The sequence below is a fragment of the Colobus angolensis genome, unplaced genomic scaffold (genome assembly GCF_000951035.1).
Source record: "Colobus angolensis palliatus isolate OR3802 unplaced genomic scaffold, Cang.pa_1.0 Scaffold399, whole genome shotgun sequence".
In the NCBI taxonomy this organism is placed as follows: Eukaryota; Metazoa; Chordata; class Mammalia; order Primates; family Cercopithecidae; genus Colobus; species Colobus angolensis.
In genome coordinates this window covers 1726198-1750763 of record NW_012117365.1, presented here as the reverse complement: position 1 = coordinate 1750763, position 24566 = coordinate 1726198, and the positions used below count along the sequence as shown (strand labels likewise).

Sequence of the window (24566 nt, the reverse complement as noted above, 5' to 3'; positions counted from 1 at the left end):
CTCCTGGACGCGGGCCTGTCCCTAAGCCCGCCAAGGGGCGCCGCGCCGAGGGGCTGCGGAGTGGGGGACGGACGCCGCCTACCCGGGAAGGGGCGTCCGGCGGGGCCAGAGGAGAGGGCTCTCCCCGCTCAGGATTTGCCCCTGGGCGGGGGACCGGGAGTCCTCACCCCCGGACTGAGGCAGGGGTCTCTGGGGGCGAGGAGGGCGCTTCGCCCTCTGCCCCCGCCGGCACCCTGGCCATGACGGGCAAGTCGGTGAAGGACGTGGATCGGTACCAGGCTGTCCTGGCCAACCTGCTGCTGGAGGAGGATAACAAGTTTTGTGCAGATTGCCAGTCCAAAGGTAGCGCATCCCACCTGGCGGGCCAGGGGTCCAGCCGCATCGGGGTGGTGGGGGTGGGCTGCGTGAAGAGGAGGTTTCTGGAGCTTAGGCCGCCCAACTCGGCTTGTAAGTGGTAACGCGTGCTGCGCTTGCAGTGAGCCTGCTGGGCTTTCTGCTGCTCGGGGATTGGTGTGGGGAGAGCTTGCGAGGGCGACTGTGTGTGTGTCGGGGAGGGTGGAAGTGATGGTGCAGGTGGAAGTTGCCTGGCGTGTTCAGGTGAGAATGTCTGTATTTGAGGGCTCTGAATGAGTTCTGGGCCGGCTGTCAGTCCAGAGCTCCCAGCATGTCACTTGCAAAGCTGGGGATGAACTGCAGTGTGTGTGTGTGTGTGTGTGTGTGTGTGTGTGTGTGTGTGAGAGAGAGAGAGAGAGAGAGAGAGAGGAGAGAGGAGAGAGAATGACGAGGAGGAGGAGGAGGGAAGTGAGATGGCGGAGAGGAAAACTGCTTAAATGATTTTTAAAGGTGGTGATTGTTGCTGCCTGCTCTTTAGTTAGCAACTCCTGTCATTTTGCAGCCTTGCTAAGATCTGACAAGAGTGCTTAGGTGGTTTTATTCCTCCTGGATGTGTGCAGTGGGAAACTGCCTTATGCAGTGACAGGGTGCGGATTTCTAGACAGCCTAGCCCTGGCTTGTAGAGTGCTTTGGAGGCCTATGTGTGAGTGGTGGCAGAAACTAGCCGATTATGCCTGTAGTGCAGGATCCGTTTAATCAGTGGAGACAGAAAGATGAATTCGATGAATTCGTTGCTTCTATGGTGATTACACTTCTAAAGGTGAAATATGATCATTGTAAATTGGCAGAACCATTTAGTCTTTGTTTTCTGTGCCCTAGAAGATTCATGATTTGATACAATTAAAAGTCTGTACAATAGGAAATCTTGGTTATTAGTGAAATGTTGGCACTTGACACTTATACAAGCTTCTGTGAATCTTTTTTTCCTGTATTTTCTAATTCTTTTGGCATATAATTGGAGGAGTTGGGAAAATTATTTTCCCTTTGGTTGGGGAAAAATGAATAGTTATAATTTGAGGGCGACTATGCAGTGGATTTGCCAGGGTTGTTTGCCGTATAGCGTAGTGGGCATAGACTATAAAACAAAGATTCAGTTATATTTGTATTTGTCTGTTTTGAGAAAGGAAGGAAATACTTAATTGATGCTTTCACTTAATTACCTTTTATTTTTGAAGAATAAGGTTATAAAAGGAGAACAGGGGAATGATACAATGTGACACCTAGTAATGTGTTTTAGTGACCTCTACCAATATATAAATGGAAGTGCCATTAGGAAAACAAATTCCTAGACTTATTTCCTGACTTTTTGCATTAGCAATAATTCATTTTAAAAAGTATTTTAGAATCAATTTATGTTGAGTAGGTTAGTGTCTTATAGGTTGATTACTGTTAGATCTTCTGTTAAATCTATTGGAAGAGTCTGTTGATTTTAGGAGCGTATCTTGGCTTTATTCAAATTCCCTTATGTCCTCATTTGACAGATCTTGAGTCACAGTGAAGCACCCACTGGAATGAGCATTGCTGCATTTGGAGAGTCAGATGCCATTTTGGTGACTAGAACCCCCCCCCCCATTTCTCATATTACCCTTGTACTTACTCATATTCCAATAAAATACAGTATATAGAAGAGAGAGGCTGATTCACTACTTCTTCCTCCAAATTTCCATTGCTTTTTATTTATTTTATTTTTTATTTTTATTTTTTTGAGACAGATTTTCACTCTTGTCGCTCAGGGTGGAGTGCAATGGCACAATCTCGGCTCACTGCAGCCTCCGCCTCACGGGTTCAAGGGATTCTCCTGCCTGAGCCTCCCGAGTACGTGGGATTACAGGTGCCCACCACCATGCCCAGCTGATTTTTGTATTTTTAGTAGAGACAGGGTTTCACCATGTTGGCCAGGTTGGTCTCGAACTCCTGACCTCAGGTGATCTACCCGTCTCGGCCTCCCAAAGTGTTGGGATTACAGGCGTGAGTCACCACACCCAGCCCCAAATTTCCATTGCTTTTTATTAATAAGCTTACTGGGGATCAGGTTATGAAATATCAGTTAATTCTTAATGAGAACTAGTAACTGCTGGCTTGTAAACTTTATTAACTACTGTTGATGGTAGACTCCTGGATCCTCAATTTCTTTTCAAAAGTTCGTTTTACATTTTACCAGGTGGCTTCAGTGACTTGGTCATTGTATTAAAAATGAGATGACAATAGGTCAGTCATCTTTCGGTTATGACATAGGCATTTGTTGAGGCCTCTGTTTATCCAGTTTATGAATTATCTATCCCATTCCACCCCTCAAAGCCCTCTCACTCTTTTTCCCCTACTATTTTCTAATTTTGGTTGTCATAATGATCATTTGGACAACTATCAGATTGTTGAAGGAAAAGATGTTTGGATCAATAAATTGTTACCTGTTAGTGCTGATAAAAAAACACATTTCATTGGAGGAGGAATTTAAAAAGTGTTGGCTAAAATGAGAATTGGGTTTCAGTTTATTTACCTGTATTCCTGTGTCCTTTCCTGAAAAATTGGAAGTTAAATGTATAGGATATGGTGAGTGATTGCTCATCTATTAATATCCAGTTAGACAATGTGGCATAGACTGTAGACCTATGAGCAGGTATTTTTGCAGTGTTCCGAAATATAACTCTTTGGCAATGACTTTTATTTTTAAATTCTTATACTTATTTAGAAACATTTATTAGTTGACTTTTAAGGTATGTGATTTAAACTTCAGAATAGAGGCTGGGTGTGGTGGCTCAAACCTGTAATCCCAGCACTTTGAGAGGCCGAGGAAGGAGGATCGGTTGAGTCCAGGAGTTCAAGACCAGTCTGGGCAACATAGTGTGACCTTGTCGCTACAAATAATTTAGAAGTTAGTTGGGTATGGTGGTGCGCATCTGTGGTCCCGGCTACTCAGGAGGCTGAGGCAGGAGGATCACCTGGGCACCTGAGCCCAGGAGGTCGAAGCTGCAGTGAGTCATGATCGAGTGCCACTGCGCTCCAGCCTGGGAAAGAGAGCAAGACCCCATCTCAAAAACAAAACAAAACAAATAAACATCAGAATAGAGAACAAGCATGTATTCTTTTTACTTTGTACAAGTTTTGTTGATCCTGGGGTTTTTAACTCGCTTGGGCACGAGTCTCACCAGTTTCTGGGGCCACGAAGCCATTCCAGTAATTTCAGTGTGGGAAAGGAAACTTCTTTGGTGCTGCCTTTTTAAGAAATGGTATGATTTGCTCTAGGCTCAAGATGTGATTTCTTCATTACCCAAAGCCCTGGGGTTAATGTGACTTTTAGGGTGAACTTTTGGATTGACTTAGGTAGTGATAGAACAGAGGACAAAACTACTGAAAATTCCAGATATGTGAATGGTAACTCTGGCTGACTTATTGAGGCTGGCTTCCATTTTTGGATATGGGTCATACTTCCTTTGTACTTAGGGTCATACTGGTCCAAGATTTAACTTCTAGCTCTGCAGTTCCAGATTTTATCGGTGTGTCAGGAATAACTGCTAAGCCACCCCTTCAGAGACTATGTTTTAAACTGGACACTATCTTATTTACTATGAAAGGATCTACCTTTGTTATCCTTTGGATCTACCAAAGTTATCCTTTGGTATCCATGGGGGATTGGTTCCAGGAACCTTCTGGGGTACTAAAATCCACAGATGCTCGAGTCCCTGATATAAATGACGTAGTGCTTGCATATAACTTTTACACATCCTCCATTATACTTTAAATCATCTCTAGATTACTTATAATACCTAATACAATGTTAATGCTATGCCAGTAGTTGTTACTCTGTATCATTTAGGGAATAATGACAAGGAAAAAAGTCTGCACATGTTCTGTACAGATGCAACCATCCATTTTTTACTGAATATTTTCTTTTTTTTTTTTTTGAGACAGGGTCTTGCTCTGCCGCCCAGGCTGGAGTGCAGTGGTGCAATTATAGCTCACTGTAGCCTCAGACTCAATCTGTCCTCCCGCTTAGCCTTCCAAAGTGCTGGGACTACAGGCATGTGCCACAGGACCCAGCCATGTTTTCGAATATTTTCAATCTGCAGTTGGTTGAATCCACAGATGCAGAATCCATTTCTAACAGAGGGCTGACTATACCTTTCTGATGACCTAAATACTTGTGTCCACTATTGGGACACTCCTTTCTTAGTGTCAAGGTTTGTGAGAAATTAAGAGCTGTTTGATGGGCAAAGATGTATTTATTCATTTACTGGATTATCTACAATTGAGACAGGGTCTCACTATGTTTCTCAGGCTGGTTCTAACTCCTGGGCTCAAGGAGTCCTCCCGTCTCAGCCTCCCAAAGTGTTGGGATTACAGGTGTGACACATCATACCCGGCAGAGCAAAGAGTTAAAAGTACAAGACATTTGATCATCTTGAGGAATATTTACCTCAGACTGAAACACCATATGAAATTCTAGAGTCTGACAGAAAGTGTAATAATTTTTTGCTTTTCCCTTCTTCTGCTACATCCTATCTCTGAAATGTTTCACCCCACCCAACACTGCCTGCGTTCCAACTCCTATTGTATATTTTTAAATTTACATTTAAATTTACTTTTTGAAAAAGGTAGCACTTTCATGTAGTTCAAAATTCAAAAGGTCCAAAGGGGAATATGTACAGTAGAAATTCATTCTCCTGTCCCTCATCTCTGAGCCACCATTTTCCCTCCCTGGGAGTAACCATTGTTGGCAATTTCTTTTCTTTGCTTTTTTTTTTTTTTTTTGTGAGACAGAGTTTTGCTTTTGTTGCTCAGGCTGAAGTGCAATGGCGAGATCTTGGCTCACTGTAACCTCTCCCTCCCGGGTTCAAGTGATTCTCCTGCCTCAGCCTCTCAAGTAGCTGGGCACCCTCTATTTTTAGTAGAGATGGGGTTTCACCATGTTGGTCAGGCTGGCCTCAAACTCCTGACCTTGGGTGATCGACTCGCCTCGGCCTCCCAAGGTGCTGGGATTACAGGTTTGAACCACCATACCTAGCCCATTGTTGGCAATTTCTTACGTGACTTTTAGGAGATAATATATGCGTAGGTAAACAACAACATTTAAATATATTTCTGTGCAGTGCTTTTATGCAAACGGTAGCATATTGCCCACAGCTCTTGACATCTGCATTTTTCAATCAACAGAACATGGAGAGCATTCACTTTCCATGCACATTGAGGAGTGCTTTGTTCTTTGAAGGTGTTTTCTAAGGCTATGACCAAGTTATCTTGATTAAGTTGAAAGATACTCTTAAATGATTTGGAAGACACTGCTCTCTCTCTCTCTTTTTTTTGAGATGGAGTCTTGCTAAGTGCAATGGCGCTATCTTGGCTCAGTGCAAACTCCACCTCCTGGGGTCAAGTTCTCCTGCCTCAGCCTCCTGAGTAGTGGGGATTACAGGCACCTGACTAACTTTTATATTTTTAGCAGAGACAAGGTTTCACCATGTTGTCAAGGCTGGTCTCGAACTCCTGAGCTCAAGTGATCTGCCCACCTTGGCCTCCCAAAATGCTGGGATTACAGGCACAAGCCACCACGCCCAGTGGACTCTGCTCTCTTTGAAGGCATCTTAGAAAGTGTCCTAGGCCCATAGACACATATAAGCCTACCGTTAAGATGGCAGAGAGGCAGAATAATGGAAGAGTCTGTAGACTTAGTGTTGGCACAGCTAGTTAAACTCCTTTACTTTGCTTATTGCAGCTTGGTGACCTGATTCCACATACACCTAACTTTCTCAGTTTAATTTTCCTAGTTTGAAAAACGAAAGTGCTTTGTAAGCTAATGTGTTACACAAATGTCTGCATTATTTATTTTCACCATTTCTGATCATAAATTTTTTTATCTTGATTTTATTAGTTTTACTTTTGACTTTATTCCCTTAAGATAGTCTGGTTACTGGAAGCCACAGTTAAAATGACTCACCCAGTAATTCCCTAGTCTTTAAGCCAAAACCATTTTCTATATATGGAGTTCTGGCATTTTTGCAAATGTGCTTTATGGTACCCTTGAGGATGGTCTCTGGATGTTTCCTGATTTCAAACTCGTATGAAAGATTAGACCAGGGAATTTCTTTGTGTAGAAATTTTCTCATAGTTGTCTTAAATTTCAACTCATGTACATTGATCTTTAGCTGTGCTTTACATTTGTCTTCTGTTGATAGCCGAGTCATTGCTTGTTAAATATTCCTTAGAAATGAACTTTCCTATCAATTTTAAATTATTTTAGCTGTATCTGTGGCACTTTTTTTTTTCTTTTGAGATGGAGTCTTGCTCGGTTGCCCAGACTGGAGTTCAGTGGCGCAGTCTTGGCTCACTGCAGCCTCTGCTTTCCGGGTTCAAGGGATTCTCCTGCCTCAGCCTCCCGAGTAGCTGGGATTACAGGCTCCTTCCACCACACCCAGCTAATATTTTGTATTTTTAGTAGAGACAGAGTTTCATCATATTGGCCAGACTGGTCTCGAACCCCTGACCTCAGGTGATCCGCCCACCTTAGCCTCTCAAAGTGCTGGGATTACAGGTGTGAGCCACCATATCCAGTCTGTGGCACCTTTTAAAAAGTAAAAATTCCAATGGAGCTAAACAACAGAAGGAGTTCTGCTTCCATTTCTAGTTGTTAAATGCCTTTCTCTAGCCAAGATCACATACATTTCTGGGTTTTTACACCTAGTGCACTGTAACTCTGACAGTCATGGTTAGATTGATACAGTTTTACTGAAAGTGATTTATCAAAATCCCCATTAGATTGTCTTTTAATGTCAACATATTAAACCTGTTCCCTGAGAGATACTTTCCTGTTTGTTCTCCTTGCCCTTTAAATATCATTTGGTGCCAGTGAGATGAAGAATAGAAAATGTAATATCTTTTAGGGGAACTTCGCAAGCCTGAGATCCCCTACTACGTATAGTCATTCAGAAAATATTTCTTAAGCACTTACTACCTACTTTTTCTCAGACATTGTACCAGGATATATAGATTAAAAGAAAGGGTTTTTGGTCTCAAGGATTTTACGGTCTAATGGGGAAGCAGATGTGTACAAATATAAATGATGCAATATAGAAATTATTGTGGCATGGTATACAGGGAGAAATGAAAGCACTGAAGAAGGCAAAGAAGTCTTCCTCAGGAAGTCATGGCTTCAAAGAGAAAAGTAGGCTGTGTCAAAGGATAAGCATGATTTGCCAAGTGAATTTAGGGAACTTTGCATTCTAGGAAGAAGGAACAGTATGTGCAAAGCCTCCGAGGTGCACTGTTTTGTGTGTGTGTGTGTGGGTGGGGGGGATTCTTTAGTATATTTTGACTGCATTTTGAGGAGGGATGAGGAGTAGAGTTTGATAGGTAGTTAGGATCCTGTAAGGTTAAAACCTGAGCTCTGTGGTTGACTTGCTCCGTGACATTGAGATTTTGAATTTGAACTATGCTTTAGACTTCCTGTTGTGTAAGAAGCCCATAGTATTGTAGGTCTACCTGCTATTCACATGGGGTTATAAATATTGCAGGCGTGAAACGCTGCCTAATCGCTGAATAGTAAGAAAGGTCTGAGCATGGTGCCCATAAATTCTCCATTGAAATGTACCTTTGTGGGTACATTAAATTATTTTAGCATAAGTCTAGTGAAGTGCCAGAAGTAGATATTATGTTATTTCTGGAGCTCATGATGTTGATTTTTGAGGCTGAACATGCTCTTAGGCTCAAGCAGGTCATATTTGGAATACCTGATGTGTGCTCCTGGTTGCTCAGTGCTTAGGATGCATAAACAGGTAGCAGCAGTCTCATCTCTCAGTATATATACTTTTCAGCAAATCTTTTTTTTTTCTAGATAAATTAGAAAACTACCTTCTTTCTGCATTTTTCATCTGATGTCATTATGGTATGTAGGTGGCAGCTTTCTTGGGCACAGTTGTCTATATAACTGTTCACCACATGAGTCATTGTCTGTTTCTGTTCTTCTGCCTGAAAATTCCATCTTGGAAATTGTGTCATGCAATCGGTGACTGCAACATTCTACTTGTTATGTACATTGCCACTGGCTTTATATGTTATGTTGATGGACTCTACCTGCGCTACAGAGAAGGGATAAAGTGACTTATTAAATTGAGTCAGACTCAGTTCCTCCAAATGGTATTTCCTGTAAAAATGATGCCAAGCAAGAATCTGCATAAAACATACATATGCTTTACACTGTACGCACACAGTGCCTATCTTTTGTTATTGTGTCTGTTTAAATCCTTATCACAGTTGTACTCCTGTTTGATCAAGTGGCCAGTTTAACTAGATACTAGCTTTGAAGAAGTTCTGTATTGGCCCCTGGAATGTGACAGTTCCTACCACATTGAAAAGGTAAGAACCAAGTCTTTGTAGAGTAGAACACCTTAAAGTTAATCCACTTTTATCAAATTCCTCTATTGTTAAAGCAACAGTCTTGTATTGGCTAATTTTAAAAATCGTAATGTGCCACACTTTACCCGTCCCTAGAATGTAAGCTAGGGGACAGGGGTCTATGCCTGTTTTGTTCACTGTAGTATTCCCAGCACCTAGAACAGTGCTTGGCACAGACCAAGCTGTCAGTAAATATTTGTTTGAATGCATGAATTGATTTTGTCATCTGTAAATGTTTTGTTTCATATTAGAAGATACCTTTTCTAGGTTATCTGAATAATTGTTTTAATTCTTAGGAAAGCTATTAATTTTCTGAAAAATAAATTTTAAAATATGTTTGGAAGGTCCTATGTCAGTCAAGGACCAGTCGGGAACAGAAGCCACTGTTGGTCTTACAAGCAGAGGGAATTTAAAATAGGGAATAGGTTACACAGCTGCTAGAAAAGCCAAGGAGCTAAACAGGCTGGTGAGGCACCCCATCGATTAGCAATGCCTGGGAACTACTGTGCCCACAAGGAAAATAGATGGTACACTGGTGTCACCAAGGGCTGGAAGCCCCTGTGGTCTGGTGTGAGCGGAAGCATGGAAAGAGGAGCTGTCTGGTAACAGCTGGAACTCGGCCAAGTGAGAGAGTGGGTTACCCTGGCTGCTCCCTGCTCCTGCCTCTTATCCTCGTCAGTGCCTCCCATTGATGGAACTTATCCCGAAATCATTTGGCAAAGGGAGCCTGGGAGATGTAGTTCCCTGTGATGCCAGCGCAAACAGGCAAAGACACAAAGGCACTGAATTCTCCAAGATGTAATTTCTTTCCCCTTATAGTATTTTATTTTGGACAAGAGAACAGAAGGTTTTCCGGCAGATACAACATTGAGTGCTTCTAAAGGATCTTGACTGTTGGTGAAACAATTATTAGTCCCAGGAAGTAATGTAACAACTCATAGTTTATATACTTAGGGGGTATGACTAGGCAAATTGGCTCCTATATTGAAATGTATTTGACTGTTGGCTGCTGCCAGGAGCAACTTAGGTTACTCAGAAAATAAGTTCCCACCCTGTCAATTCTGAGAAGTCTTAGATATGGTGTATCCACATTGAGTACATCTACAACTGGACAGCTTGAATTAATAACACAGAAGCCATACACAGAGAATGTTGAGGATTGCAGCCTTAAAACATGGTACAGCTCACTCTTTTTTTTTTTTTTCTTTTTTTCTTTCGTTTTTTGGAGACAGAGTCTTGCTCTGTTGCCCAGGCTGGAGTGCTGTGATGCCGTCTCAGCTCACTGCCATCTCTGACTCCCGGGTTCAAGTGATTCTCATGCCTCAGCCTTCCAAGTAGCTGGGATTATAGGTGTGTGCCTCCATGCTCAGCTAATTATTTGTATTTTTGGAGTAGAGACAGGGTCTCACCACATTGGCCAGGCTGGTCTCAAACTCCTGGCCTCAAGTGATCCACCCTCCTTGGCCTCCCAAAGTGCTGGGATTGCAGACGTGAGCCACCAAGCCCGGGCCTCAGCTCAGTCTTTTCTTTATAGTTAAGGTGACTGCAGTGTGGCTCTTTTATCTTGTGCTGCATGTCAGTTTGACTAGTCTTACTGATTTGTTTGTTTTACCCCACAACTTCAGATAAGTTTGCACTGGGTGAGGCAGGCAAGATCACTGGGGCTGTTTTCTTCTACCCTGACCTGAAAAAATATTTTGTCTTGTAAGGAATGTTGCTGCTGCTCCATTTAAGGGCAGAGCTTTCCAAGTTGTGGCTACTTGTTTTCTTCTTGATTATAAAAGTGTCTAATGAGTTATATGAGACAAGTTCAGCCCTTTCTAGAAGGTGCTTTTTTTGTCAATCAGGTCACCTGCATTTGGGCCTTTGCTATATTAATGGAATTGGTGGAACTAGGCCAGCAGAGTTTTCAGTGCAGTGTGAATATGTTTGCTTTTAGGCTGTTACTTCCCACAGAGGCCACAGATAAAGGACTCTCATTGTTTGAGTGAAGTTACCAACTGTAACAATTGCATAGGTTTCCTTGTTTCTTTCTTTTCTCCAAAAAACTCATTTCCTCTTGGCAGGCGGTTACTATAATTCACAGGTGTGATGAAAATGTAATTTGGGATTTGAAAAAGTGTATCAGACTGCTTTCCAGAGTACCGGTTCTTTTCAACTGGTCCATTTCAACTTAAGAGATCCATCTATGCATTTTTGAAGCTTCATATTTAATAAATATAATATTTCACTGCTGTGTTTGACTATTCCATTTCCTACACTTTCTCCTTCCCTACCCCATTCTTCTGGATCCTGTGTTTCCCCACAGGCTTTGTGAATGCCGGTCCACTGATGGCTGAACTGCAGGTCTCTCCCCAGTGGACAGCCCCAGAGATGAGCCAGATCTGCCTCAGCTGTGGCCATCCGTCAGCGTAAGGTTGCTCTGGTGGTCGTCTTCAGTTTGTCCAGCTCTTCCCCTTATCCCCCATCCTCCCTCATGTGTGGCTGAAGCTTGCCTTGGAATCCCTTCTTTGTAGCATGTCACTGGATAGTAGTAGAATTTTATTATTGTTGCTTCTTTTCATTTTCAATTAATGTTAAGTGATTCTCTGACAAATTTTGTTGACCATAGCCCTCTTTTCCCCTCAGTTTGCAGATTTCCTGTAGGAATTCTGGTTTGCTTTTAAATACATATAGAATACAGTTTATTTAAGTTCTGGATTTCATAAGCTCACTTGGAAACTACTTTTTTTTTTTTTTTTTTAGATGGAGTCTTGCTCTGTCGCCAGGCTGGAGTGCAGTGGCCGGATCTCAGCTCACAGCAAGCTCTGCCTCCGGGGTTTACACCATTCTCCTGCCTCAGCCTCCCGAGTAGCTGGGATTACAGGCGCCGCCACCTCGCCTGGCTAGTTTTTTGTATTTTTTAGTAGAGACGGGGTTTCACCATGTTAGCCAGGGTGGTCTCGATCTGCTGACCTCGTGATCTGCCCGTCTCGGCCTCCCAAAGTGCTGGGATTACAGGCTTGAGCCACTACGCCCGGCCGGAAACTACTTTTTTTAAAAAAAATGTCAGGTCAAAGCTTCCAAGAAGAAATTTCTTAATCTGAAACAATGAGAACTGGGTTCCTTAGGCCTCATGTCATTTCCCCTCACCCACAAACCAAATGTGTAATGCTCTCATTTTATGATGTGTTGAAACAGTGAAGCAAACAAATGCGAGAGGGGGAGAGACCTACTCTCAGCTGTAGCTGATAAGCGTGTCCTAGCATGGTGATTTGAGCAAATAGAGCACCTTTTCTTTTCCTTTTCTTCAAATAGCCATGCTGTCTTTTGCAGCAGTTGCTGGTGATGGAAGACCATAAATCCCCAGGCTCTGTCTACCACAGAGCTTACATCTTTAGATGTGGGTTTACATGTTAATCCTGCAGTGTTACTTCACCTCATTGGTCCAAAGTGCACACACAGTATATTTTGTCGTTTAACTTCCTCTTTTCTTGTCTAACTGGAAGTCCCCAAATGTGTGGATTTAGAAAATGGTTCTATAGTGTTTCTAGTTTTGAGTTAAGGAAATTTTGTCTGAATATTATTTAGGTGGTTGTTTTTGTCCTATGCCTTCAAAAATAATTTCGTACAGGATTTTCTGTGTGAACTGGTGACGTCATATGCTGTAGTGTAAAGCTTGTAGAGAAGGGGCATTGGTGTATTTTTGTTGTTGTTGACACTTTATCACTCCTTGTAACTGACACAAACCCTGAGAAGAGAAACAGGAAGGAAACTCCCTGTTCTTACCATGATGCTTTTGTTCAAAATAGCTGAAAACAGCAGAGCTGACGGAAACCAATTTGAGTGTGACAGCTGATTTGAGAAGGAATGAATTAAGAGATGCAGGCTCTTCTGCTATGTTGAAATCATTTTTACTGAAAGATTAGCTGTTTGGAACAGGGATTGACTTTGTCTCTCTGAAAGTAGTCATGAAGAGTTCGGTTAGAGGAACTGTTACAGATGGAGGAGAAACTTGAGGAAAGGTCTTTCCTGTAATGTGACTACAGTATTAACATTCCCAGATTATATGAAAGAGAAAGGAAGCTTCATTAAATGCAACATTGGAATCAGGAAGACTCCAGCTTGGCTCCTCTGAGCATTCTAACTTGTTCTGAGTCTCGTCTCAACAGAAGTAGCCTGACACAAGTGGCTCAGATCAAGGGTCCATATTATGGGCAGAGTAAAAATAGGTCCCAGTTTCATTAGACTTCTCGTACATTTAAGGAAAGAAAGATTTGTTGCCATCGTTGTTTTCTGTCTTACGGGATTTTAGGAGCTGGGGAGATGGGAGGATCCCTGCACTTATAATCAGTAAATGCTGTTTTTTTTTTTAAACAACAACAACAACAACTTTATCTTTTATGATTATGAAACCTATCCCCCATGATAAAAATCAATGGAAAGTATGAAAAATATAATGATGCTGAAGATATTTTTCATAATTCTTTTTTTTTTTTTTTTTTGAGACAAGGTCTCTCGCTCCGTCACCCAAGCTGGAATACAGTGGCACAATCTCAGCTCACTGCAACCTCTGTCTACCAGGCTCAAGCAGTTCTTCTGTCTAAGCCTTCCAAGTAGCTGGGACTACAGGTGCACACCACCATGCCCAGCTAACTTTTGTATTTTTAGTACAGACAGGGTTTTGCCATATTGCCCAGGCTAGTCTCGAACTCCTGAGCTCACATCATCTGCCTGCCTTGGCCTGCCAGAGTGCCGGGATTACAGGCGTCAACCATCACACCCAGCCTTATTTTTCATAATTTTTATCACCCATTTACTTGAGCTTATACCATAATGATTTTATATCATTCATTTTTGCTTAACATTTTTTATAAGCTTATTTCATGACGTTAAAAACATTTTTTGTATCCCATCATTAGAATATGTCATTATTATCTCTTGCGCAATTGTTAATATTTGAGTTTTCAACTTTTCAACAATACAGATAAGGAAGTATAAATTTTTGTGTTGTTGTTAGAGTGATGGGTTATTTATGTGTTCAGATTTGAGTAGTCAAGTGGGCCCTCTAATTGAAAAAGTTACCAGGGGGATTCTCTGGGTTGAGCCCACGTAGAGACAGCTTTGCTCTGGGCGTTATTCTGAACTGCTTCATTGCAGTAGATGTCTGCTAAGGCAAGGAATGGGGAACTTGGGAGAACCCTGGTTTCTCCATAAGGGACATAAGGAACATAAAGAACAGCTTTATGGGTCATATCACAGCAAGATGGGCCGGCACTTTCACCTTGTATACCTGATGTGCGGAAATACCCTTCTGCCAATGACTAGCATCTTAGGTTGTTCATATAGTCCTCATTCACTTAAACTTAGTCCTCTAGGAAGATGGATTAGAGGTCCTACATTAGTAGAAAGGAGGTAACAGCTACTGCATTATAATTTTTTTTGAAGAAAGGCCTTAGACTGGAAATGAGGACAGGGACTGTGTTTTCACATCTATCTGCATACCTAATGCACAGTGTCTGGCACATGGTGTCTATGTCCCTGTTATGAGCAGCGTTATTCTATTAATATGTGTTCAGGTCATATACTTTGTTTTGTTTTTTTATAGTCACCCTCATACTATTAGCCCAGATAGCTGAAGATCTGTGACAATCCAAGAAGCTGAGCAGGTGAATCTCATGGTTGCTTTGTGGTAATTGCTTCTTTGTGCCATTTCATTTCTGTGCTTCTGCCACCTGTGCTGCTTTGAAAGCTGGAGCTAGACATGAAGCGAATCCTCTGCCCTCTCAGTAGGAGGTTTTGGTGTGACACATCGTCTTGGGAAAAATGTAGCATGAAGTGTGAAACAGGAGGCTGAAATAGCAGCCCTTTAGCCCTTTTGTGGGATGGGAGTAAATATTTAGACATTGTTCTCAGGTGCTGTAGAATTTAATAGCCTTGCAGCAGTTTTAGAAACTCTCCTTGTGCCCAATGGAACAGGTTTGTTTAATTTAAAGAATCTTACTTGGGCTTTTTTGAAATTGTGATACCCCTCCCCCCGCCTTTCCCCTGCCCTGCCCCGCCAGACCTTCCCTGGGTTCATCTGCCTAATGTTCCCTTTGCAGGATCTTTCTATTCACATGGCTGGTATCTTTGCCCCACTCCCTTGTGCCATATCTTTGACCTCTACCTCATTGTATTCTATTCTGAAACACCTAGGTTTTGAAACATTGTGGTGAATGTTTTCCTTTTCAAAGGGCAAATCTCCATCTTTTGCTCTCCTCCCTTAAGCCAGGGCTGTTTTGATGACTGATATTCAGCACCCACTGGACTAACCAACCATCTGTACTTTGATCCCAGAATTCATTTTGATTCTGCTGTTTGTTTAGAACTGAAAGCTCTCTAGCTTGTTTGGATGTGGTTGTGATTCAGTGAAACTGGCACTGATTTTCCATCTGTTTGCCATTGGTTGGGACTTCCCCAGTGTGTTAGGAAAGCTGCTGTGCTGAGTTGCGAAGAGAAATTCGCATGTCCATGGTCTTGCACAAGGGCTCATTTGCTCACTTAGAAGGTTTTGTGTAGAGCCTCTGCCTGGGTGAAAGACGTGAGCTTCCCTGGAAACAATTGAAAAACATTTTCTGCCTGGCCACTCTGTCTTGAGCTCTAGTACATTACACTGTTTTTCCTTTCTGGGCTTCTTTTTGAGGAAGGGGAGTGTGGATGGGAAGAACTTCGTCTTCACAAACAGTCTCAGGTTCCCAGGAGCAGAGAGTGAATTGTATGTTGTAACTTAAAAAAAAAAAAAAAAGGAACACCTAAAGAACAAGATATCAATTTACTGACCATTATTGAGCATCTACTATGTATAACACATTTGGGTGTGTAAAGGTGATTCTAAGTTCAGTCCAGCGGATCCTTTCTTCTGTGAACTTGGGCAAATGACTTGACCTCTCTAGGCCTTAACTTCTCCAACTGTGCTTAGACTAGATCATTCCTAAGGTTTGTTACAATTTTAGAATTTTATACTCTAAATGTGTATCTGTTTGTTACAGAACAAGAGAATAGGCCTTTCCACAAAACTGACATATTCTTATGTCTCACTTCAAACTAAATGGCTTAAAAATGGTTCCTCTAGAGCACGATTTCTCAACCTCAGACTATTGACATTTTGGGTGATTCCTTGTTGTGGGCACTGTCCAGGGCATTTTAGAATGTTTAGAAGCCAGCATTCCTGTCCCCTGCCCACTAGATGCCAGTAGCACTTCCTCACCCCTCTGCCAGTTGTGACAACCAGAAGTGTCTCTAGACATCAGCGTTGCCCCTTGAGGGGAAATTGTTTCTCTTGGTAGCCATTGGTCTAGAGGGACAAAGATGAGACTATTTGAATATGGGCTGTTTTTAATATCAGTTTTCATATTGTTCCACTATTGCTTATTCCCTGTTTAATCAGTAAGCATGTATCAAGTGTATACTATACACAGATGAATGCTGACACTTGATTATGAGCGACTTTAATGACCATGTCAAATTTATAAATGTTGAGTCCACCTGGCCAACTTTGAAATGATTGCCCAGCTGTTAGCTCTGCAGTCCCTATATGCCTACACCCCCCAGCCTGCCGTTAGGCTTGGTCAGGGTAATAATTGAAATGTATGAATACTCGCAAAGGCTATCAGGTAGCAACTTAGGAAGGCCCTGGGATTGTGAGTTATGGATTGCGACTGGGTCTTGTGCATCCAGAACCTAGTATTATGATAGTTATCCCTTCAGCTTTCTGGGGGAAAAAAATCCCTTGTCAATGTGGTGGTGTGGGGAGTCTATCCTAGGGATGGAGGTTGAAGAGCAATCTCACTGGACAATGACCATGTCACCCTTTTGAGTAGCTTCTTCTAAACACAGGCCCCTTCCCTCCCGCAGCGGGCAGGCTCACTTTGCAGCTTTAGTTTTTTGTTTTGTTTTTATTTTTAAATATATGAGTAGATACTGGTTGTTGCAAAGAGGAAGTTAACCTGAAGTAACCTAAAAATGTAAAGAACTAAATGTCCCCAGGAGATGAAGACAGTAAATTGAGAACCAAGTTTGCATATATTACCTGAAGAGAGGTCACTAGGAAATTGGTTTAATTATAATATCAAGTTTTAAAATATCAGGTCCACCTGGCTGACTTGGAAATGATTTGCCCAGCTGTTAGCTCAGCAGTCCCTCCCTGCACACCAACTCCACCCAGCCTGTTGTTAGCCATTGAAGTGGTGATTGAAATGCATTAGATTTCCCAACAAATCTAATCTTTGGACTTGCCACATTTGCTATAAAATATCAGTTTAGTTTTAATAACTTTGAATTTGCTCCCAGTAACCCCAGTTTTTCTCATCTGTTTTACATTCACATTCTTCACTCGGTCGGGTGCAGAATGGTGCTTCTCGCTGATTGGGGTGAGCATCTTTGCTGGGATGCTCTGGGATTCCAAAGCCATGATTCAGACACTTAAGCCTGTGTCAGTCCCTATCCTTAGGTCCTGGCAGGCTCCGTGTTCCATTCCAGCTGAGCCTTTGCTGGAGTAATTACCCACATGGAGTCTTCAAGCCAAACAATTGTTTGTACTGAGATAGTCTCACTGTTTGGCTCCTAATGAAATAATCTCTTTCCTGCCCTCAATGAAAGCAGCTATTTTTTGTGTCCTCCCTCCCCTATTCAGAGAAGCCATGTCTCATCCACCACTCTTCCAGCTTATTCATAAGTGCTTTAAGCAGGGTCTTTGTGTAAAGGAAATTGGCTAGAGCTGAAATATCATAGGCTAACCAGGAGACAAGGAGCATTAAGGACACCCTTTCCCTTGACTTTCTATTTAGGGTATTTAAATTACCTTTGTGTGATTTTCTGTAATAAGCATCTAAAAACTTAAATCCACATAAGCAAAATACTCATACTAGGTTTTTAAAAAGTATACTAAATTAGGCCAGGCACCGTGGTTCACGCCTGTAATCCCAGCACTTGGGGAGGCCGAGGTGAGTGCATCACTAGGTCAGGAGATCAAGACCATCCTGACTAACATGGTGAAACCCCGCCATCTCTACTAAAAATACAAAAAATTAGCCAGGCGTGGTAGGCATGTGCCTGTAGTCCCAGGTACTCGGGAGGCTGAGGCAGGAGAATGGTGTGAACCCTGGAGGCGGAGGTTGCAGTGAGCCAAGATTATGCCACTGCACTCCAACCTGGGCGACAGAGCGTGAATCCGTCTTAAAAAAAAAAAAAGTATACTAAATTAGTATACTTTTATTTGTTGTTGTTACCTAAAGGAGCTCTCAAAAATCAAAGCTGGCCAGGCGTGGTAGCACATGCCTGTAGTCCCAGCTACTCAAGAAGCTGAGGTGGGAGGATTGCTTGAGCGCAGGAGTTTGAGGCTGCACTGCACTCTAGCTTGGGCAACAAAGCAAAACCCTATCTTAGAAGAACAAACAAAAAACCCAACAATAGAACAACCACAAATCAGTGAGTGCAGCAGGAGAGGCAGCAGAGTGCTGTGGGAGTTGGAATAGGAAGGAGAAAAAGCTTCATCGGGAAAGTGGGCAGAGCAAGATTTGCACAAAAAGATGTTTTGCAAATAGAGGAAATAGGCCTTGTAAAGCTATTTGTGAGAGATTGTAAGTTGATCAACAAAGTGTAAGTAGTTCTTCTCCCTTTTTTGGGGGGGAGGACAGAGTCTTACTCTGTCACCCAGGCTGGAGTGCAGTGGCTCAATCTTAGCTCACTGCAACCTCCACATCCCAGGTTCAAGCAACTCCCCTGCCTCAGCCTCCCAAATAGCTAGAATTACAGGCATGAGCCACAATGCCTGGCTAATTTTTGTATTTTTAGTAGAGGTGGGGTTTTAGCATGTTGGCTAGGCTGGTTTTGAACCCCTGACCTCAGGTGATCCACCAGCCTTAGCATCCCAAAGTGCTGGCATTACAGGCATGATGTACCACGCCCGGCCTCTTCTAACCTTTTTAAGGAGTATTTGCATGAACAGAATCAATGAGTTTCTTCAAATTGACTTCTGACAATAGTCTAAGTGGTCTCCATTTCTGATTCACCCTTTTTTCCAGTTCCAAATTGCCATTACCTATGTAATTGACTCTAAAGAGAGCAAGCAAATCTATCTTCTCCAGCAGTTTTGGTTGTAGATTTTTAGCTGGCTCTCTTTATCATTTGCAACTGAGTTCATTCATATGTTCCAGCGTTCAGTAATTTTTTCCTTCAGTTCTAGAACTCTTTGCTTCCATCCTGTGCTTTCTTGGGAGCACAGTTCTAAGCTTTCTTAAGATAAGTGTTTCAATCACACCATCTACCATTTCTCTTAGAAGTTGTTCTCTCTTATGGGGTGTGTTTAGGGTGTTTGGGGCACGAGTCACTAGGGATTGGAAGGATTTTGATGGATCTTCAAGTGACCGTGTTTTGAAGGTTAGCCATCATCAGTTCACTCCATGAAATGAAAGCTTAAGGGGGTCCACTTTTGCTCTTTTTTGAAAAAGTCTATTGTCCTCAAAGAAAGAGGTGAACCTGATCAGATTTTTAAGTTTTGTCTTATTCAGTGTTTGTAGCATCAAGGGACTGGCCTCTAAGGGAAGCAACTGGGGGGCCTCATTGGCTTATGTAATCAGTCTCATCTCACTGACTTTACAGGGTTCTTCAATACTGTCAGAAAATCTCTTGGCTAGCTCTTTCTCCCTCCTTAAAATACGTTGGCTCTTTACTATAAAAACAATCATAGCAGCACATACCAGAATCTCCTAGGGAAACCCCAAAGACTTGGGCCTTGTCTCAGCTCTGAGACATAACTACCAAGATCTCTGCATAGCTTTCCCAGGACCAACTGGAAATAAATTTTTTTTATGACGTTATAATTGACAAATGAAAATTATGTATGTTTACAGTATACAATGTGGTGTTTCGACATATGTGTACGTTGATTTTTGTGGCAGTCAGGAGGTCCTCTAGTTGGAACAGGGACTCACCATGCCCAAGAGTCCCTCTGTCTGTATCCCATCCCCAAATCAGAAAAAGGCCTGTGGGTCTCTGTGGGTAGGATTCACTCTCTCAGATTTCTCTGTGAGTCAGGAACATGACCAGTGGCATCTCTACACACAGTTTTAAGAGGAAGTGATGTCATTGTTGGTATATAGAAGTGAGAAGAGGAGTAATGAGAATTAAAGAAAGACCCAGATCACAGGAGAATTTAAGCCATACTTTGAAGTTTGGAGTTCAGTTGATGGTGGGGGGGTCCAGTGACATAGCTTTGAATGAGGTGATGACATTATCAGAACATATGTTGGCAGAATGTCCTTTTCGGAGCCAACAAGGTCCAAACTAGGATCCCATTCTTTCCCTCCTGAAGTCACCTGGGGAATTGAGTTGATAATAATGATACGGGATGACTGATAGTTCTTTATTCCCAGAAACATCACCCAAGTAGAAACTAGTTACCTTCCACTGGTGGGAGAGACAACAAGGAAGAGTGACAGTAAATCCCTACCTGTTAATAATAAACCAATGGCCAGGCCCAGTGGCTCATTGCCTGTAATCCCAGTACTTTGGGAAGCCAAGGTGGGAAGATCACTTGAGCCCAGGAGTTCAAAACCAGCCTGGGCAACATAGCAAGACCTCACCTCTACATAATAATAATAATAATAATAATAATAATAATAAAAATAAACTAAGGCAGTAAGATTATGTAGAGCCAGATTTACTAAAAGTTAGTTGCCTTCCCTTCAACCTTTTTGGAGTAGTTTAATGAATTTTTGAGATAAAGTTACTGTCTTTCAGAAGAGGTAGATTTGAGATAATCTGGTTAAGGTATATTGACTTGGCAGAGAGGTGTATTGACTTGTCTAAAGTCACACAGGAAATTAGTGCTGTAGTTTAGATAATCCGTATCTTTAGCTCTGTAGATAAGAAGGGCCACTTAAATAATATGAGAAAGATGAAGAATGCCTCCTTCCTTTCTCCTAGTATACCTCAGTCTGCTTCCCTGTTGATTTCTTTGTGTTACAGGCTTTAATGTTTTTTGAGAAAAGCCATTTTAAGTTAACTACTGAATTAGCTTTAGTATAGATTGACTAATCATTTCATTAGTGAGTACTTAGCAGTGTTCTACTTCCCTTAACCTCCTTTTTCTGGTTACCTGTTAGGAAGATAATGTTGCTTTGCTTCATCTCCGTTGATAATCACAGCAGTCTGTCTAATTGCTATGTCTGTTCTATCATTGAGCTCCTGGTTCAGCGGATCAAGCTGGTTCAGCGGGCTTGTATTTTGGTTGAGTATATAAGTGGCTGCTTTCTTCTGCTATATAAGTGGCTGCTTTCTTCTGCCAGAATCTCCAAACCTCCATCTTTATCTTGCATACTTTGATATATAAGTATGGGGGGAGTAAAAAGCAGCACCAAGATATCAAAATGGTAGGAAGACAGATTAATTGGACTCAGTATAAGGAAGGCCTCTCTACTAGTCGATGCTGTCTAATGGACAAACCGACTATCTTTTGAAATAGTACATAACTGACTTAGCGTTGGACAAGCCAGGTGGTCACCCTTAGAAGGAGGGTGCATTCAGTGGGAGGTTGGACCCAAGAGGACTTCTAAAGTTCTTTCCACCTCTGATGTTCTCATTTTAAATTTCTTGGTGTAGGATTTACCTTTATTCTCTAATCATTCTCAGACATGTTTTAATTTTGTCTCAGACATTTTTAAGCTTAACTTATGCTCTTCTTTCAACTGTACAAATGTGGACAGTGTTTCTTTTTGACAAACGGAAACATTCTTGCAAGATGGCCCAGATGGAAAGGGACTTCTCTTGCAAGTGTTCTGAAAGCAGAGGTTGATTGCATAAGCCTTTATTTTGGTCTCATGGTTCCTTAAAATGTTTGTACTTACAGAAGTTCAAAGTTACTGTTTATTGTTATTTTGGAATAAGGAACTTGATGAACTCTGTTTTGTGTAGATGAAAACATAGAGGTAAACATACCTCTCAGCAGCCCTACATAATTTTTCCAAGATCCCACTGGTGTTTCTGTATATTCTTCCTTTTCAGTGAATCAGAGAATGGAAGGATATAATGAGTGGAACTGAGGTAACTGGCACTAGATTTGTTCTTAAAACAAATACTGCTGCTTTTTTACTTTGACTTCCAAATTTTAGGTCAGAGTTAATGACAAGCTACGTCATGTAGAATTAATCTCTTATAAAATCCAAGTTTGTTGATTTAGGTTCTTCCTCATGTGTATGTTGCATTTAACCAGTTTTCAGTGCCTATTGTAGGCTCCAGGAACTGAATTTGATTTGTGTTTTAGGTTCCTCAAGACCTAACATCTTCATAAATTGTTTATTTCATTTTACATTTTCAGAACCATTGAATGGTAAGCAGGAAGGGACCTAAAAATTACTGCAAACCATCTACTGTAGTAGTAGGACTGTAGTAGTAGAAAGAACTGTAGGGCTCATTGTTCACCCAGTGCACCACATGGGGATCATTTCTCTACCATTCCTGAGAACTGATTACCAAGCCTCTGTTTGAACACTGCACTAACTGGGATTTTACAGTTTCTGGATATGCTGCATTTGTTTTTACACAACCTTAATTGTTAGAAAATTTTTCTCCAGAGTGTGCTAAAATCAACTTCTACTCCTTAGTGCCAGTTCTGCTTTTGAAGCCTCTCCAAAGTAGCCTAATCCGTTTTCTGTGTTATAGCCTATCCTTTAAGGCATGTGAAAACTTCTTCTCCTTTCATTTTGCAAAACAGGAAGAATATATACATTTATGTTGCTTGTTGGTTAACTCATTCAACACACATTTATTGTGTACCATCTTCTGTTTGCTAGCATTGTGTCAAGTGTTTGGGATAAACGATGAAGGAACATGGTCATTGCCTTCCAGAGCTCATAGTCTGTTGAGGACAAGAGAGACCTGTAAGCAACTCGAACAAGATATTAAGTATTAGAAGAACAAAGCTATTATCTGGGCTCTTAGCGATAGAGGGAGTTAAGGTTTATTCCACTGGAGGGTATCACAGATGAACTGGATTTTTAACTTTGTCAAGCAGGGAATGAGGGAGAAAGCCATTCCAGGTAGAAAGAATGGTGTAGTCAAAGAGATTTGAGTATGTCGCATATTTCAGAATTATGACTTCCTCAGCACGTGTAAAGCACAAGGCTCTCAACAGACTTTATATATCATGTTAAGGAGTTTCAACTTATTCTACAGCCAGTAAGGAGCCCTGGATGCTCGCGTTGTTTTATTTTTATGATGTCTGTACTGGTTTTTCCCACTGCAAAATTAATAGAAAGCTCATTGCAAACAATTCAGAGAGTATATATAGAGAAGAAAATAGATGTTTCACAATCTCATTATCCAGACATAGTAATAATTTACATACATTCTTCTAGATGTTTTTTCTGTGCGTACCTGTACATTTATTCTGTTTTCTTTTCTTTTTTTTTTTTTTACAAGGTCTTGCTCTGTTCCCTAGGATGGAGTGCCATGGTGCAATCATAGCTCATTGCAGTCTTGAATCCTTGGGCTCAAGCAATACTCCCACCTCAGCCTCCCAAGTAGCTAGGACTACAGAGGCAGGCCACCACACCCAGCTCATTTATTCATATTTTAAACAAAAATGGAATGGTTTCATGTATACTCTTTTAATACTGGATTTTAAAAATTACTATATCATGGAGATACTTTTGTATCAAATAGAGGCTCCAAAATTTTTCCCCATTAAATGGTGATACCATAATTCCTTAATGTAACCTATTGATGTTTCTGATTTTTATAAAGATGTAATAATGAACATTCTTAACATATTTCTTTGTGTACTTGACCTGTTTTTTCCCTGATGAATTCTTACAAGTGGGGTCAAAGGATTTACTTAGTTCTTTTGTTTTTTTGAGTTAGAGTGTCAATATGTTGCCCAGGCTGGCCTCAAACTCCTGGGTTCAAGTGATTCTCCACCCTCAGCCTCCTGAATAGCTGGGACTACAGACATGTTCCACTGCACCTAGCACACTTAGTTTTAATTAATTTTTTAAAAAATGTTGCCTTCGGCCGGGCGCAGTGGCTCAAGCCTGTAATCCCAGCACTTTGGGAGGCCGAGACGGGCGGATCACGAGGTCAGGAGATCGAGACCATCCTGGCTAACACGGTGAAACCCCGTCTCTACTAAAAATACAAAAACTAGCCGGGCGAGGTGGCGGGCGCCTCTAGTCCCAGCTACTCCGGAGGCTGAGGCAGGAGAATGGTGTAAACCCGGGAGGCGGAGCTTGCAGTGAGCTGAGATCCGGCCACTGCACTCCAGCCTGGGCGATAGAGCGAGACTCTGTCTCAAAAAAAAAAAAAAAAAAAAAAAAAAAATGTTGCCTCCCTGCTATGTTCAAGGAACCGTGCTATGCTGTGGGTATATGATAGTGAATGTCACAGGTCTGGTGTCAGCTCTTGTGGCACACATTAGTGGGAAAGAATCTTAATCAAATAATTAGATAGTAACAAAATGTGGTATGATTTAGAAAAAGTAAAGGGTGGCCAGGCACAGGGGCTCACTCCTGTAATCTTAGTGCTTTGGGAGGCCAAAGTAGGAAAATCGTTTGAGGCCAGGAGTTCAAGACCAGCCTGGGCAACATAGTGAGACCCTGCCTGTTTTTTATTTCATTTATTTATTTTTAGTTTATTTTTTTCAGATGGAGCCTTGCTTTGTCACCCTGGCAGGAGTGCAGTGGTGGGATCTCGGCTCACTGTAACCTCTGCTTCCTGGGCTCATGTGATTCTCCTGCCTCAGCCTCCCAAGTAGCTGGGAGTACAGGCACGTGCCA

The 24566-nt window shown here is 41.8% G+C and overlaps 1 protein-coding gene across 4 annotated transcripts in view; it reads left to right on the top strand.

Moving 5' to 3' along the window:
- The first annotated feature begins 6 nt into the window (after nucleotides 1-6).
- The window catches only part of SMAP2 (small ArfGAP2), a 50136-nt gene continuing 25576 nt past the window's right edge, over nucleotides 7-24566 (top strand). Inside the window, exon 1 of one of the 4 annotated variants that reach the window (XM_011955209.1) lies at nucleotides 7-342. In XM_011955209.1, the coding sequence (XP_011810599.1) occupies nucleotides 240-342 (103 nt within the window). In that variant the 5' untranslated portion in view covers nucleotides 7-239. Of the gene's footprint in view, nucleotides 343-769; nucleotides 844-18215; nucleotides 18375-21746; nucleotides 21838-24566 lie in introns of those variants that run through there. The other 3 variants (XM_011955210.1, XM_011955212.1, XM_011955211.1) reach the window with 3 other exon arrangements.